The sequence below is a fragment of the Strix aluco genome, chromosome 2, assembly GCF_031877795.1.
Source record: "Strix aluco isolate bStrAlu1 chromosome 2, bStrAlu1.hap1, whole genome shotgun sequence".
NCBI classification, from domain to species: Eukaryota; Metazoa; Chordata; class Aves; order Strigiformes; family Strigidae; genus Strix; species Strix aluco.
This window is the reverse complement of record NC_133932.1, coordinates 11736636-11754335: the sequence shown is the minus strand read 5'-3', so window position 1 is coordinate 11754335 and position 17700 is coordinate 11736636. Positions and strand designations below refer to the sequence as shown.

At 35.9% G+C, this 17700-nt stretch overlaps 1 protein-coding gene across 1 annotated transcript in view; it reads left to right on the top strand.

Moving 5' to 3' along the window:
* The window catches only part of ABI3BP (ABI family member 3 binding protein), a 167142-nt gene that overhangs the window by 36787 nt on the left and 112655 nt on the right, over positions 1 to 17700 (top strand). Inside the window, 4 exon segments of the mRNA XM_074816699.1 lie at positions 2950 to 3001; positions 4083 to 4145; positions 5233 to 5328; positions 7884 to 7961. Of these exon segments, the coding sequence (XP_074672800.1) occupies positions 2950 to 3001; positions 4083 to 4145; positions 5233 to 5328; positions 7884 to 7961 (289 nt within the window).

Genomic DNA, 17700 nt, shown 5'->3' with positions numbered 1-17700 from the left:
TATCATGAAAACATTCTGTAGATTATTCTAAAAATTCTCTTATCGTTCTCACTTCAGTGGTGCAAAAAGCCATAAAACTAAGGCTGAGAAGCAGGTAGTGGCCAGCTCTTAAGTTTACCTTATTACTTCAGTTTCCACAGTATTAGGTGGGGTATGTTTCAGTGGTGCAATCATGTCATCAGTGCAAAGCTATAATGTTCTTTAGGCCAAGATTTGTTTGTGCCTTATTGTGCTCCAAAGACATAACTGGCTCATATCAGCATGGTCCTAACTCTTCTCTGTAAGGAGGCATTTTTAAAAGCTGTTTATTAAAGCAACATTACCGATCCATCTAGTCGTTCTGCCCTTTCAACATTGGTCACATATTAGCTTGTGTTTCTTTTGGCAGGTTCATCCTTTAAATTTGACTAAACTCCTGGGGCTGTGTGAGCTACAAGTAATGAGAGAGGGGAATAAAAGGAGAGCTTTAGAGCTGGTCATTCTTTTTCCCTTCATACACAATGGGTGGTGGTAGGATAGAGAAAATGTAGTAGAAATTGATTTCCTTTCTGTCTGATTATGTTCCTGTTAATTTTGTAATGTCAGTCTGAAAGGTGGGGTTCTCAATTTTTCCAGGACTCCTAGCTTCTATCACTTGTTAAACTCTAGAAGAAAACATGCCTGCTCTTCTAAAACTTATTCAATCCAGATTGACCATAATTGCTTCCTTGATGAGTCTCTTACATGTATGCCAATTATTTGTGCCTTTTTGGAGTACTGGAATATAAGAAAGGTAGAAAGAACAAGTGTTTTTAAAAGTAATGTTCCTTGACAGAATGTCTGAGGACTGCAGTCCTTTTATGCAGTATGCCATAGCTAGATAGTCAGAAATTAAGATGCCTGACTTATGGTATAACTTACATCTCTAATTTTCCTCTGAAAGTAAGAAATACTTTATTTCCTATGTTCTTCATTCATGGAGATGCCACAGTCATTTTAATATCTAATGTTCCTAATACCTATATGCTTTATATTCTGTCTGGAAAATACAGTTGATAGTGCCATTCCTACAGATATTTCTGAAATAATTTGTCCAAGTACACATAGAAATATCTAAAGTAGCCTCTTTTTGGAGCCTGAGAAGAGAGTATTGACAACATGGTGGTAGATTTCAAGTGTAGCACTTGCAGATTCGTGCAGCTGAGCAGTGTAATTACAGCAGCTGCAGAACACAGATTTCATGTCAATGATTTCTTCTTCAGTGAGGAACTAAATTTTGAATGTATTTTAATGTATTTAGCATTTTCATATTGTTGTCATTAAAGTAATCCATTATTACTCAACAAAGAAAGGAAGCTCTTGTCAATATAAGAACCTTTTACTAGTAAAAGGACTGATAATTATGATTAGAATTTCCACACTGGAGTTACTCGAGTACTCACTACAACTTGAGAGCTGTTTGTAGGGCTCCTGATGAGAAATACAATAAAATGAACACCATCTTCTGATAAATGCATTTCATCCCACTTGTTTGTCACATGAATAACAGGGTTACTTCAGAAGCTGATCATCTGCAGCACAATTTTTTCACTAGAAGGCAAAATAGAACTTAAACCTTGTTAATAATAACGAAAAATAGTAAGGAATAAAAAAAAAGAAAGATTATTTTGTATTCTTCATTAATGACAATGATCGGAACCTCCACTTAATTTCCAACCATGTTCATGCCAATGTAAGACTAATTAGGTAGCAGAAAGTGATGGCTTTTATAGAATACACAGTCTCCATCCATTTCCCTGAGGGAAAGGGCCATCTTACTGAGATTTGCCTTCTCTCAGTTTCTTAGACTTTGGTAGGTCTTTGATTGTTTTTAAAGCTTTTTAAAAAATATTTAAATGGAGAAAAAATAGTTATCCTTAGGTAAATAATTAAAGCTTTGTCATCGAATGCTGAATTTTTGTGGTGAGTGTTCTTTCACATGAAGTAGACCAGATTTCAAGAAGTGCAAAATGAACATGAACTGATTCTGACTGTAGCGGTGTACATTTAACACAGAGAGGTAATTGTTTGAGTTATTTTCTTTCTTGTAACTTAGATATAACTGAAAAAAAAAATCCACTTTTAATGTATTTAGCATTTGTATATTGCTGGCATTACAGTCTACCTCCTCTCATCACCTGAGTGTATTATTAAGCTTTCAGAAGTTGTTTCTAGTACCCATGTGTGGTAGTAAATACTGAATTATAATCTCTGGGATCAGCTGTTTTCTTCCTTTCAATAAATGTGGAGTTTATTCATGTGTTCCTTATTTTTGTGGTATGAAAATGCTGGAAAAGATTCACACTTAGGCAAAAAGTACTATGGGTCAAAGACAAGTGAACATCAGAAAAGGCCAAGTATTTAGCATAAAAATGTAAGAACAACATGGGTGGCTGGCCAATTATACTCTGGAAACAATTTAATCAAATAAAATTACTCTGGGTTAACCTACCTCAAGCAGACTGTGCATCCAAGAGTGCTGATTCCCAGTCCTGAAATAGTTTGTGTTCTAAATATGCTATTCCTGAGAATATAATTATATCCTGTGACCAAATTTGTAATTGCGTATGTTTCAGATGTTTTGGTGTAGTTAAATTTCAGCTTTTCTTAGATTTCTGGACTACTCCCCAGTGAATGCTCAAGAGATTCTTAAAACAAAAAAATGATTGGGGATTCCTAAGCTGCCAAATACCATGTTTTTGTGAAGCAAAACATCTCAAGCTGAAAAAATGAGGTCAAAATGCAATATTACTATACTAGCCCATGGTAACTGAAGCAATAGTGTAACCTTCAGTAGCTAGGGCCAGAGCCATACCCAGTGTTAACTTGGAGCAGGTGTGGTATTGGATTAGAGCCCTCTATTACTAAGAAAGTTCAATTGCTATTATGGCAGTTATCACAATGCTTTTTTTTCCCCCCTTCTTCTCTCAGCTTACACTGCGTGATAATAAGAAGTTGGTCCCTGTCACAATAATCAAACAAGGTAAATTTGTATATTTTTTTGAATTGATTCTTATGCAAGAGTAACTTTAAAAAAAAAATTATGACTCAGATGTGAATGTCATGAAAGTTTCCTTTTAGAATTGGTGGAACCTTACAAATTATCATATCCTTTGATTACAAATACTATTAAACTGTTACCGATCTGTGTTAATAAAATGAGCTATTACATTGCATTATAAACAATGACTTAGTTGAGTCATTGAATGGATACCAATCAGTTCTGATTTCTGCTAGTATCCATTCTTTTACTCTTTCAACTGGATTGTCCAGGTATGTTGATCTCCCAGCTGTGCATAACTTGATAGTCAGGCATGAAGGGCAGCAGTGTGGGTAAGATTCATTGTACCAAACCTTTTTGTGGGTATCTTCAGCTAAGACATTGACTTAGACTCCGTTCTTCTCCTTTCCCTGCTCGGAGAGAGATGTCTATAGTAGACTTAAACATATTGCCCTTTAGAAATGCCTGTTACTCTCCAGTAGTGAGAGGTAGTATAGTAGTGTAATGGTTGAAAATTAACTACTTAAAGATAGCTGATAGAAAATGAGCTGCAGATTAAAACTTGCTGACAGAAATTGTACTGTGAATAATTTTAAGTAACAAAATCAAGTAAATTGTCTTTGGAGGTAGTTCACAGTTCAGGGACAGGAAAGCACTGGAGGGTGGTGTGAAAGCAAAATACGGTAATTACCGTTAAAATGTGACTATATTGGCATTTACTTCACATGCATCTTTTTTTGAAGACTTGTGAACATCAGGGTAATGAGATGGCCTGGAGATGGCCCTATATTATCATAAACATAGAATGTCATTTTCCACCAAGGATATAGAACTGATATGCTAGGTGAAAGAGAGGTGCACAGTTAAGAGATGATGTAGAGGGAACACAGTTTGCAATCTCTTCAACGGAATGTAAATACAGAAAAGATTAGGATGGTGTCCTCATCTCCAATTATTAAGTTGGAAGGTTTTCAGAATGCTGAGGCTTGTCTCAGGTGTGGTTTTGTTTCTTATTTGGGGGTTTTAAAAAATATTTTCTAATATCCCTTTGTTGTCTCCACAGTTATTCAAAATCGGACGCAGTCAAAAACTTCAGATAGTTCTTCTCTGCCAGGAGCAATATTAGGTGACTAGAAGATATTTTAATTATTTTTCCTTGTCTTTGGCTGAAAATTAGAACTATGTAAATACTTCTAGTTTTCTTGATCTTGATAGATCTTTCCCTGCATATCAAAGGGTATTTTGCAGCTGGTTCAGGCTGTATTTGGTATATTTTATGGTGGCACAGATGGTTCAAGGATGATGTAGCCTAAGGGAAATAGAATCATTTTATTGTCATAGTATTTAAAAGAAAATATTGTCACTGTTTAAGCCAAGAACTTCTTTCATACTTCAAGTAAAGTTCTGTGGCAAAGATCTTATTGAGATGAGGGTTTGGGGTTTTTTTGTTTTTTTAAGGTAGTGTGATAATGTACCATCTACAGACATAAACCTGTACTGATAGTGAAATATATTATATATGAAATATGTGATAATTAAGTATATTGTAACCTTCCTTGCAATTAGAGCTTGAGGTTAGATCTTGAGACATAACTGTTTCCCTCAAGCCATTCAGTTTGATGCTTTCTGTTCTTGTTTGACTATAAGAATACACAATATTGGCTTAGAACATAAAAACAGGGAAAAAGTCTAGTATATAGTGCTTAGTGTGGTGAACTACTGGTCTGCCTGAAATAGATAGAAAAGGCTCACTGGATCATGCACCTTGTGACCAATTTATTCCTGGATTCAGAAAGGTGTTTAGTCCTTTATATATATGGAAATACTTTATATAACTTTGGCTTAAGTTTGCTTTGTGTGAGTTTTAATGTACTGATGTGAATCAAACAGATACTCACTAACCACGTTTGGTGTTGGGTCTTCTTGGCCCACCAGACAGGATGTCCCAGCATCTGTGATACCACAGTATGGGGTTGTATGCCCCAGTATTGAATTGTTTTCAATTCTGATTAATTGTGAAATGGTGGTAATAACAGTGAGTGGTGTAAAGGAGAAATAGTACCAAATGGGAGTGATAATTACTGAATAGAACTAATTTCCCAGATACTCAAACTAAACTCCCAATGGTTCGGTAGTAATTGTTCACATATCTCAGAGGGCAGATTGTATTTTTCACCTCTTCTGGAATTAATGGCACACATCTTTCTCTCTAGTGCACCTTATTGTTCCAGGTCTCAATGAAACTCAGCAGAAACTTCCTCCTCTCCTGACAATAGATGACATACATCAAGCATCCAGGAAAAAACTGGGTAAGCAGAAATGAACTAAGCTTGTTTTGTTCGTGAGCGGTATCAGAAGCGTAGTGATGAGACATCATGTATGCAAGCAGAAAAGTCCTTTTTTTCCCCCTCTTTTACCATCTCTTTTTTTTTTTTTTTTTTTTCTGTCTAATTAATGATTAGTTCGGACTTACAAGGATTCATAGAAATTCACTTATTTTAAAATATCTGAACAGGTTTTTAAGGTATTTCACAGCCATTTAAAAGAATGTGCAGTAGCTTTGATCATAGAGGAAAGGAGGGAAAACAGTCATGTTTATGGACTTTAGGGGTTTTTTTTTGTTTTATAATGTAACTTATTTTTTTCATCAGTTTTATCTTTCAATATATGTATTTAAAAATGGAAGTTCATTTGTCCATTTGAAAGACCAGATTTTCAGTGAATTTTATTTATATGAGCTCTGGCTTGAGTATATGTGAGAAATTATTTCATGAAGAGATTCTTATTTATTGTCTGTAATTAAATCCGTGAAAAAATGGCAGCCAGAAATTAGAACATTGCAGTACAGGTTTCATGTGTATCTTGTGAATATGCCTGAAACCTGAAGGAAAAAGATTAATCGAGGCTTTTGCTTAAGATCTGTAAACTGGCATATCATCTGTGAATAGCATAGCTGTGGGAAATACAGCTATCTTTAAAAACCTTAATAATGTCCACAACGCATTTTTCACAGATCCCTTGAGTAGCGTTCTGGAGCTGATGACTTTTGGCTTGGCTAGTCTTAATATATTCTGAACAACTAGACAGATTTTTTTTCCTTTCTTATTTCTGCTTTGTTTAATTTACTCTGTTGCTCCAGTGCTGACCATGGCACATTCTCAGACTGGCTTGCTTTGCAGTGAGAAAACAAAAAATTAAGCTAAGTTGAAAAACTTAATTGCAGTATTTACATTACAAAGCATTACTGGTTTTTGATCATGATGATAAAATTAATCACACTGTTAACTTGATTATTAATAATTTCTTTGAACAACAAGCATAGAAAACAAGGTGTTTATCATTACTAGCTTGGTTTTAACGTGTATATGATCTGCAGGTAACAAAGGTATCATTAAAACTCAGTAGACAGTATTTTGACAAAACTAGTTTTCATACCCCTTACTTTTAGTAAACCATATTTTAAGACCTCCAATATTAGTTTTGGACTACAGTATCTAGAACTTTTGTATTTGTTTTAATTTTCTGCCAGTACAATTGTATCTTTCTGCAGGAAAACAATGTTGTGTTTTCAGATTGGTTATAAGGTTCAGTAGTGTGCACAGTAAAAATGCCAGAATGTGACTCTGAAAAAAAAATTGGGAAAAAGACAAAGGTAGATTCATTGTCCTAGAGATGTCCAACTTCCTCAGCTGGCTGAGCGTAGAACTTGGACTTCTAAATTTAAATGCTCTGATATATCTAAAATAGATAGCTGGTGTGATGCCAGTTTGGAGTCACTCTTTATGGTAGATTACACAAACACCTTTGTGAAAAATAAAACAGGGCAGACAAGCAATGTTTTGTTCTGTTCTGTTTACTATGTGTTCCTTACCAGAGAACATGAAGTACGTGGGTGTACACGCAAGGGACTACTCGATTTCAAAGGAGTGTAAAACAGGGAAGAGTCATTGCTTGGAAAACAAAAATACTCAGAGAAATAATTTAAATGAGTAAAATCACTGACAAAAAGACATACTGTCCAAATCTATACAGATATCCTTCACTGATGCCTGGGAACGATGTATGTCTACAATAAAATGCAATAAGGCTTATGCTGTGTGTGAAGTTATGACTGATTATGATTTGTTGACATACTGCAATGATTCTAATTCTGTATTATTTAGAAAAGTCAAAATAATGCATCACAGAATATCATATTTATTGAATATTCAAATTATTTTCTGTTTACTTAGTCAAAAACATGCTTTTTTCTTTAAGAGTAGCAGTCCTGAAAAAAACTACAAAATATATTGCCTTGGTCCTCAGTGGAAAAAAACCAACAGATGTACTATTCAAGAAAAAATTAATTAATTTTCCCTATATCCACTGCTGGAATATTTTTATATCTGTTGGAATACCATAATTGTTAGGAGTAATGTAAAGAAAAATAAGGATATGACTAGTGTGATGATCCCATTGTATTCAAAAATTTATTAGACTACTATTCTTGTATAATGCTTAGAAAATATTACGTCTTTGAATTTTGAAAGCATTTTTGCTGTTGATGCTCAAATGCTAGACTGAAGACTATCTTGCACTGTGAAAGTAATGGTTCATAAGGCATTAAATTCCTTACTGTAAATTTTATTTTGAAGGAATATTTTAATGAACAAAACAATACCAAAAATATATGCATTTAACATAACTAGATAGATGCTTGTACTGATTGTGCAGTGGAAATTCATTGATTCCTAAAGGTATTCAGCTTTCCACATTTATCCATGTTGGTTTGCTTTGGCAAACTGAAGTGGGACAGAAATAAATCTGTAGTAGAACAGAGCAGATACAGCTTTTCAATTAATCTCTAATGTCTTTGTCCCTTTAGCTAAGAATGAAACTCGAGTATGGCCTGCTGAATCCAAAACACCAGAAGTTCAAGAAATCTCCCCACAATCCCTCCCAGGTAATGAAAATTCTGCTTTTAGAAACTCTGTGGAATATCTTTGCCAAATATATAAACTAAAATTAAATCCATCTTTGCATTGCTTAATCTGCGGTTAAAGGCAGTTGCTGAATAACAGGAGGATAACGTAGGTGAATTAGTAGCCATGAGTGGTAGATGTGGATAAAAATCGGAATCTAATTTTAGAGGAAAGTCTTCAGATGCTACAATTGTTAGGTTTATAAAAACACTTAGAATTAGAACCATATCTTTGTAGGGTGCTGGATGCCTTGAAACTGTGAAAAATGGCAAAACAAGAGTTTTCTTGTGATGCACCTTGAACTTCTGACTTTCATGGAATACGTGAAGAAGAAAATTAGGTATAAGAGCATGATTGTGAAAAATGCATGAGATTAAGATGGAACAGTCACAGTAACAAGCTCTATTTCAGAGGTGCAGAGGATGACAGCATGACGTTCCATTTACGTTCAGTTTTGAACACATTAATCTTGACCACACTCTCTCTGTGGACTTACTGGTCCTATTAAAGTAAATGGGAGCTGTTCACAAATGTGGGAAAGGAATATAAAATTTGATCCTAGACTCATATTCAATGTTACAGGTCTATGAAAAGTATGTTAACTTGTCCAGTTGGAAGACTGAAGTTTTTTATCATCTACTTGTGGCTGAAAAATTATGACTTATTTAAAAGGGCGTACTCAGATGCTAACTTTATAAACTGTTCAAAAACATGAAGTGAAATTTTAAAATTCGCAAGATTTACTGCCCCCATTTGCTTAGGGAACAAATTAGTGTAACATAGACTACTTTATTGTTGTATGACAAGTATAGCCCTATATTTTAACATTTGCAATCTGAGGGCAAAAATATTGGAGAGAACTAAATTGTTCAGAAACAGATGGTTTAAGAGTGACTTCCCACCCACTTTATCAACCCACATTTTTGAATTGTTTAAGTAGGCATACGCCTATTGTCATTTTCTGTAATCTGCCTTTTATCCTATAACTAGGACTGAAGTCTTGATTCTGCTGTCATTAGAGACAATAGTTGGCTTCTCCTTTCTTTACTGAAAGGGGGAAAGGAGCCTTGAACAGTGGCAATACTTCAAAATGAAAAAGGAATTTGAGGAAAAAATGCAGCGAAGATTTGCTTTTCTTTAGTTAAGTCATATTATGTGATCTTGCTGGCATTACTCTATTCCATCTATAAAGTATTTTCTGGCTGGCTGAAATGGTGTAGAGCATTACTCTTTTGACATCCCACAATTAGCACAGATACTGTCCTTAAATATGACTGTGTTTATTTTATTCGTTAAGTATATCAAAGATACCATACTTTACACTATCAGACCAACTCAGTCTTTAAAACAAACCAACCAACCAACCACTCCCAAAGAACATGTAGGGAATAAAAGAGCTGTAGGATGAAATAATGCGATAAAATCATGTAATGATTGACAACCATCTTTTTGATTAAACAGTCCATCATTTTTTTCTCTGAAAATGTTTGCAGAATTTTATTTTCCACTCAACAGATAAGTCTGTTTGCCAAATTCTAGTTTTAACTGTCAGCTCCTTTCTGCAAAACCTTCATACGTATAGCTCTTTTCTATTCATCGTAAATACTAAGAGGAAAACAAGGATGCTCCTCCACAGGAATTTATTGTCAAAGAGGGCTCTGAACTTTACAAGTTTAGCATATGTGTAATAGCCAGCTTGCTTTTAATGGGAAATGTGTGGATACTTTTTAAAAAAACTGTAAAGAATATTTTTTTGTTTTGTTTTGTTTTACAGTTTGATATCTCTCGTGGACTTAAATTTTACTGTTGTTTTTCTCAATTAGTTACACTGTCTAAGTAAATACAGAACAAGCAATTTTATAGAACTTTGCCATTTTGTGAAAAATGAGAATTGAATGCATAAATTTATGTAATTGGCTCTCCTGCAAAATCCTAGTCCTCAGGCTTGCATTCATCTAATCAAACAATCATTCCTTGTGCTGGAATTTACTGGTTACCCAGGTAAACAGTGTAAAATCTGGCACCAGTATTGAAATAACACCTGGGAAGGAGGGAATCAGGCCATTCCCTTTCCTGTCCTTTGTGTTCTGTAATTATGTTTATTTTGTTCTGTAATTATTGTGCTCTGTAATTATGTAATACCTGGCATGCAGTAATTCTAACCATAACCATCTTCATCTCTAGACATAACACAGAATTACATGTTTATGAAGTTGGATAGTGTGTTCCATTATACATGATAATAATTGGAAAGTACTGTCTTTTTAGTGACAAATAACCATTTGTTACAACTAAACATGTTCTTACTGCTATCACGCCATTAGTTATTTACTGAAATATTTAGAATCATTTTCATCTTCCACTTAATGCTTCCTCCATAGTTTTGCTTCCATGTCTTTTTCTGTGGTGACCATTCCTTTCAGTCATTCTTTGTTGATCGCACCACCAGTGTCTCATGTTGAAGTATGAGCATGTCACACTATTTACACTAAAGAATGTATTCATTGTGGTTACAGTATTTCAGTTAAAGAGATAAAAAGAGATAGTGGCAGGAAACAGGGAAATGACAGTGAATCCTGTAAAAGAGAAAATAAGTTATCCGAGTGTAATTTCTGTCGAGCCATTACATATGCAAAAATAACTTGAATACTTAAACATTTGAGCTAGACTTTCACAAGTAACAAGCAAGGGATCTGAGTGCCAGCCTTTTGTAAGGGTTGCATTTGAGGGGCAGGGTAATACAGAGGCACAATTGAGTTTAGCAATAGGATCTATTTAATTATACCTCATTCAGACTTCCTTATTTGAAAATCATATTGGATTCTTTGAGTAAGGCATAGTAATTATTTGCTGTGAAAGGTTTAAGGACTGGTGCCAAAAGTGGCAACAGAACACTGATTTAAAAGGAGTTGTGTGCCGTAGCAGCTGTTGTGTCATCAGTCATTCAAGAAGGGAAGAAAGGAGCTTGAAGTATTTCATCAAGTGGACTATCTGAAAGGCTCCATGAGCTGGACTGTTTTTGTATTCCACTGGGTCTTTCTCAAAGGGTGTGTTTTGTGATGTGATGCGGCTCAGTAACTTTTTTTGATGTATTTGTCAGCCAGGAATCCCATCGTTTTCTTAATTTCAGCCTCCTGTCCCTTGGCATGCACTTCCATGGAAAGACTGGTTAGTAAGCTCTTCCATGCTTTGTTTTTGCCAGACTCATTACAATATTTTCCACTTAGGATTAATTTATTATTTAACACAACAGCAAAAATTCATAATGCTTTTTTTTTCTTCCTTCAATCATTAAAATACTGTCTAATATACCTTAAACTACCACTAATTTTTCCTCTCAGTTGAATCAAGTGTGAGCCTTTTCATTAACTTCACAGGGAAATTAGAGCTAAGCAACAGTTAGAAATATCAGCACGTTTGTCTAGGACATGGAAGGACTAGTTTTTTTAAAAAAAAGAGGAAGTTATGTCGTTACATATGGGATTGTACCAGAAATTTATCAAAGTAGATTTGTGAAACAGAGAATAGGCTTGAAGTGGAAAGTACCACCTGTGAATCCAAACTAAGGTTAATGTTTAGTAGGAATAATTCCTTTGTTGCCATGTTTCCCAAGTTCTGTTCCTCCTGTCCTCCTCCTGGCCCCTGAAGGCTTCCCCTTGTGCTCTTGTGGCATATGAGAAGGAGTGAGATTATTGCTTCCATGAGAATATCTTAATTCCAATTGAGGGAGAGGAACATGAATGAGAGGGTCAAGAGAAATCAGAAGAAAAACAGTTTAAGGAAACGTCTGAATTCCATGCTGTATTCGTGCTGTATTCCATGCTGATAGTAAAGTAACTTGCCTTGCTTGGTCATGTTAACCATTTACTTTGCAGCTACCATTGAAGCAGCACAATAAACCTAGTTGACCTGGTGCTCTGGAAAAGTCAGAGGCATTTCTCTCTTTTTCTCTAATTTAGCTTTTAAAGCCTAAACATTTTGCTTCCTGTACCTTTTTTTTTTTTTTTTTACAAAAATGTCTGCTGTTGTTTCACATCATCCCTACAATATTCTCTGCAAAACAGGGGAGCTTGGTTTCTTTTATTCCAATTCTAGGCATGCTTTTACTTGTTCAGCTTGCTCAGCTAACTTAGCTGACAAGAGACATGCTTCATATGACTGTAAACCATCTGACCTCCAAAAACACCCAAAGCATAACGAGTTTTAAATTTCTGTATTTGCTTTTGGTGTTTTTGAGGGTTTTTATTGCATGATTACATTTCCCCAATAAGAAATGTTAGCTTTTGAAGTACTTCTGAGATACTGGTTAGCTGTTCCTGGGTTTCTTATGGGTGAATTTTCTCTCACAAGCTTCATAGAGATAAATTGCTTTAACTTCTCTGTAGAACGAAATCCTCCTTCCACTGATGACAGTAACAGCACTGTAACTGACTTAGTAGAAGCTGAATTGGGTCCTAATAAGGCAGTGTCTGTGGAGGTTCCAGCTTTTGTGGCACTGAAAAGCACCATGCTCCAAAACAGAAAATAGCATAATGGTTGTAACTGTAGTAGCATCTATGTTAACTTTTTAGAATCTGAAAAACACCGTGTTCTCTTCAGGAAATGGAATAAGCCTATAAACCTACATGATCAGTTCTTGCTTCAAGCATGCTCAGCAAATTGTGGAAAAAGCATGGAGAGCATGCTGGAAAAGCAAAAGAAACTCTTCTATTGTATCTCAAAAAAAAAAAAAAAGTGATCTTTTATTAAACTGAATAAATACTTAGTGCTATATTGGTGTTGATCACCAATATTAAAGGTGTCCTCTAAATATCAACATGTGCTAAATGCTGTGCAGTTTGCTCTGTGGAAGAAATTAATGCTGTTATCACATTCAAGGTGGAGACCTTACCATCCTGTGTTCCCTATCAATAAGCTTTGTCATTTTATCATCTGAGACTACCAGTTGTGTGTACTGTATGACTGATAAAACACTATGGGACCTCAAGCAAGATGGAGAGGAAAGATGCAATCTTGACTTACATACCATAGGAATTAAATGTTATGTGAAACAGCTGGAAGAGTATAATTATGCATTAGTTTATTGAAATATGGTCAGCAATTCAGTTTAGGTACACTTAATGGCTGTTCAATAAACTGCCTATGCTTTACTCTGAAGGTTTAGAATTAGAAGAATGAATGAAAGTCAAAAGCCTATTATATTATTACTAGAAAAATGAAAAAGCCAAGGTATTGTTACCGAAAATCCGGAATAAAGAATTTATCAACACCAATTTGATGCAGATAAGCAGACACTTCTTTATTGACGGCCGGGCGCGCAGGGGAATATTCTCACCAACAACGCGCGCCAAGCACTAAAATCACTCATCTTATATAGAACTTTTCATATACAATTTCCAAGGACACAGTTTCATACACAAACACAATTCCCAAGGACACAGTTTCATACACAAACACAGTTTCCTTGGCAAGTACTTGTAAGCTGTTACGGTTGTTTCCCCAAGTTTCTATTAATCGTAAACTTTGATAACTACTTGTATTCTTCTGGTCCTATCTATATATTATAAATCAACTTACAGATCAGTTTGTATTTGGTTACCTAGGTTCCAAACGTTTCTACTAAATGATTATGACCAATCTCTTCGGCCTTGGTATGGGACTGTATAGGTAACTCTAAAGCAGCAATCGGTTGCCAACACAAACCACAACAAACAAAAATTTTTACTAAATATTTCTTATGATTTTATATTTCTGTTAAATCAAACACAATTTCTTCTACTTATTGGTAAATCGATAACATTTCCCCCCTTTGAAAGTGTTGAATATTATTTCAATACTTTCACATTTTATTCATTTTCATTTTCAAAGTTAGTATTTGCTTCACCATATTTTTGGTGATGGACTGTATCCAGGTGGCATACGTGGTACTTCTCTCATAATTCTTCGGTGTGCTGCAAGTCTATTAATAAACTGTCTTTTAAGACAGGCATAAATTAACATGATCATCACAAAGACAATTAACAGCAAAAACAAGGTCTTGATCAGGGATTTCAGCCAAGAGCTCAGGTTCCATCCTAATCTACTAAAAATCTTTCCCAACCAATCTTCGGACATATTTTCTCGAATCGTTTCTGTTTCTTTTTCATTTTTGCCTAAGAGATTTAGATCATGTTCTACATCCTGAGTCACATTAGGAATATGAATGCAGCAATGATCTGGGCTATCCTTGAGATATCCGCACACTCCATGCTCCTTTAACAGAAGCATGTCCAATGCCATCCTATTCTAAAGTGTCATTCGGGAAGTTGCCTGTAATTGAATGTTTAATTCTTTAAATCCTTTCCTTGTGACGTTGGCCAATTTTTCTACTTGTCCTGTTAACTGATAGAGCCATTCTCTGTTTCTATATAAAGCTATTGGGTTCAAAGGGACTCTAAAGCCCAACCAATTTTCACTCCTGTTGATGGTTCATTCCATGTGTCATCATCTGTTTCAGACCTCTTGGTTCGTTTTAATCTTAAATCTTCTAAGGGTCCTTTGAATGGCGATTTCTTCCAAATTGGACACAGTGTCGGCATGCCTAAAGTAACTTGTTTCACCTTACCATCTACTGGCAAGTGAGTTGTCCAGGTTCCATCACTTAATGCCCAAACCAAATGTCCTGGACTTTGAATGGTAGATTTCTTACACCTGAAAAAGTATCCTCTCCTGGGCGTAAATATGCTTGTCAAAGTGAGGTTATTATGAAAACCTCGACAGTAACAACCAAACTTCAGAGCAGCTGCTAAGGGAGGAATTCTTTAAATTATTGAGTCTGCATTGCTGCAATCATATACCTTTTCACACTTCCACCATGGTACTACATGTTCCTTTTCTATTCGTGTAGTACCTTTATCTACTACTGAAGGAAAAATTGCAAGTACACCTTTAATCCAAGTACCGTCCCAAGTAAAACACCAGGGAGTTCTAGCCATGTACTAAAACTGAAAAAAATATGGACATCGACCATACAAAATTCCACTGTGCTTGTGTTTGTGTACTTTGACCAGTTTTGTTACGTTGCCATTCCATGATGTTTCTACTCACATTGTTTTTAATCTGTTCATCGTATGAACACCACCCTAACAATCCCTGTTCTGGACCTGCTTCTAGCCCTAAACCTAGATAAGTCGTTGGTATAAACTGATGGTTCAAGAGTTTTAGACAATCTGCCTCTCTGCCCACCGATTTCCATTGTTTTCTGATAACTTTCACCTGTTCTTTCCATTGAGTCACTGGCCTTTGCTCACAATAAGTAAATTCGTTTTTATGTTCCAGGTTGGTCAAATTCATAGTTAAAATTCCCCAAGGAATAGATTCACCTACTGCTCTTGGTATTGGCAAACAAGCAGTAATCTGTGTAACATTCTGCAAGTTGACAAATCCCTTAATCAATCCTAACATCAAATTTTCCTCAGGCATTTCTTTGGGAATGTTGATCAATTGTTCTGTGTCTTGTTGTCTTTTGTTTCTCACCACCGAATCAGTCCACACCAGTATCACCTGCTTAGCTAACACAAGGAGAATAATCACAAACTGATATGAAAAATTAGACATGTTTCAGAGTCAGTTTTAAAGTCTTTGGGTCACGGCTAGTAATCTTCCATGGAGTGGGCGCCTTCTTCACCCGGGTATAGTGTATCCAAGCATCTGATTCTGCAATCTTGATAGCCGTAAAGGTGGTTAACAGTATCTGGAAAGGTCCCTTCCAGCGTTCTTGCAAAGGTTCGGAAGTCCACGTCTTCACATAGACATAGTCTCCTGGTTAAAAGTCATGCACAGGATTTTAAAGGGAAAATGGTCTGTTCCACAATATTGCGCTCCAAATTACAGTCAAAGTTTTTTCTAAAGAAAGTAAATAGTTATACACATCTTGTTTCCCTTTCACATGCATGTTTGGATTTGGTTCTGGGGATTCATAAGGTTTCCCATACAATAATTCATAAGGACTGACTGAGGTTCCACTCTTTGGTTATACTCTAATTCGTAACAATGCCAATGGAAGCGCTTGAGGCCATTTTAAATTAGTTTCTTGACAGATTTTGCTTATTTGTCTCTTTAAAGTTTGATTCGTTCTTTCTACTTTTCCACTGGATTGTGGCCTCCATGAGGTATATAAGTCCCAAGTGATACCCAAAATTTTTCTAATATTTTGGACTACTTCTGCAACAAAGTGTGGACCTCTGTCAGAGGAAATTCCAATAGGAACTCCAAATCTTGGAATTATTTCTCGTAGTAACCACTTTACTACTTCTTTTGCTTGTGTGGTGCGGCAGGGAAAAGCTTCTGGCCATCCTGTAAAAGTATCAACCCCCACCAGGATGTATCGATACCCATTTTGTCTAGGTAATTCTGAAAAATCTACTTGCCAATAATCTCCAGGTTCCGTACCAGATTTTAACCTACCCATTTGAACTCTTCTCTTGATCACTGGATTATTTTTCAAACATGCTTCACATTTTGCAGTTATTAATTTAGCCATGTCCATCATCTTCACTGATATAACTTGTTTTTGTAAAGATGTTACTAGAGCTTCTGCTCCCCAATGACATTCTTGATGTTTGGTTTGCATTATTTCTCTCATTAATAAAGGTGGAACTACTACTCGTCCATGAGGAGTTATCCACCATCCAGCTAAATTTTTCTTGGCATTCAGAAATTGACCTAGTTTCTCATCTTCCACCGAGTATTTTGGCTTTTCTCTAGGAAGGGTTACTGTCTTGGAGGGAATTAATGCCATTTGGAATGCTCGTTCCTTTGCTATTTTCTTTGCCATTCGGTCAGCCAAATTATTTCCAACAATTTCTTTTGTGTTCCCAATTTGATGTGCTTTACAGTGCATGATTGCTACTTGATCTGGTTTTTGAACTGCTTGTAATAATTGTAAAATTTCATTTTGATGCTTAATATTTGATCCCTGGGAGGACAATAATCCTCTTTCTTTCCACAAAGCTCCATGGACATGTACTACCCCAAAAGCATACTTTGAGTCTGTCCAAATATTTACTTTCTTGTTTTCACTTAGTTCTAAGGCTCGAATTAAAGCAATAAGTTCTGCTTTCTGAGCTGATGTGGTACCCGTCAATGCCTTTGCTTCTATAACTGTGGTGTCTGTTGTTACCGCATATCCAGCGTATTGGACCCCTTGCTCCATAAAGCTGCTACCATCTGTATACAGTTCCCAGTCTGGTCGCTCCAATGGTACGTCCTTCAAATCGTCTCGACTGGAATAAACATACTCAATGGTAGCCAAGCAGTCATGTTCCAGTTGTCCTTCTTCCTGTATAGAACTTAAAAACACTGCAGGATTTACCAGGTTAGTTGTTTTTAGAATCACATCATCTTGTTCAGTCAGTATTACCTGGTACTTCATCATCCGGCTCGGAGACAGCCAATGTCCCCCCTTTTGTTCTAAAACAGTTATCACCATGTGTGGGACATAGACTGTTACTGTTCTTCCCAAAGTCAATTTCCGAGCTTCTTGTATGAGCATCACTGTTGCAGCCACTGCTCGAAGGCAGTTTGGCCACCCTTTACTCACTGTGTCCAGTTGTTTGGAAAAGTATCCGACCGGTCGTTTCCAGCTTCCTATCCGCTGAGTCAGCACACCCAACGCCAGACGTTGTTTCTCATAGACAAACAACTGAAAATCTTTTGGTTAAATCCGGAAGTCCTAAAGCA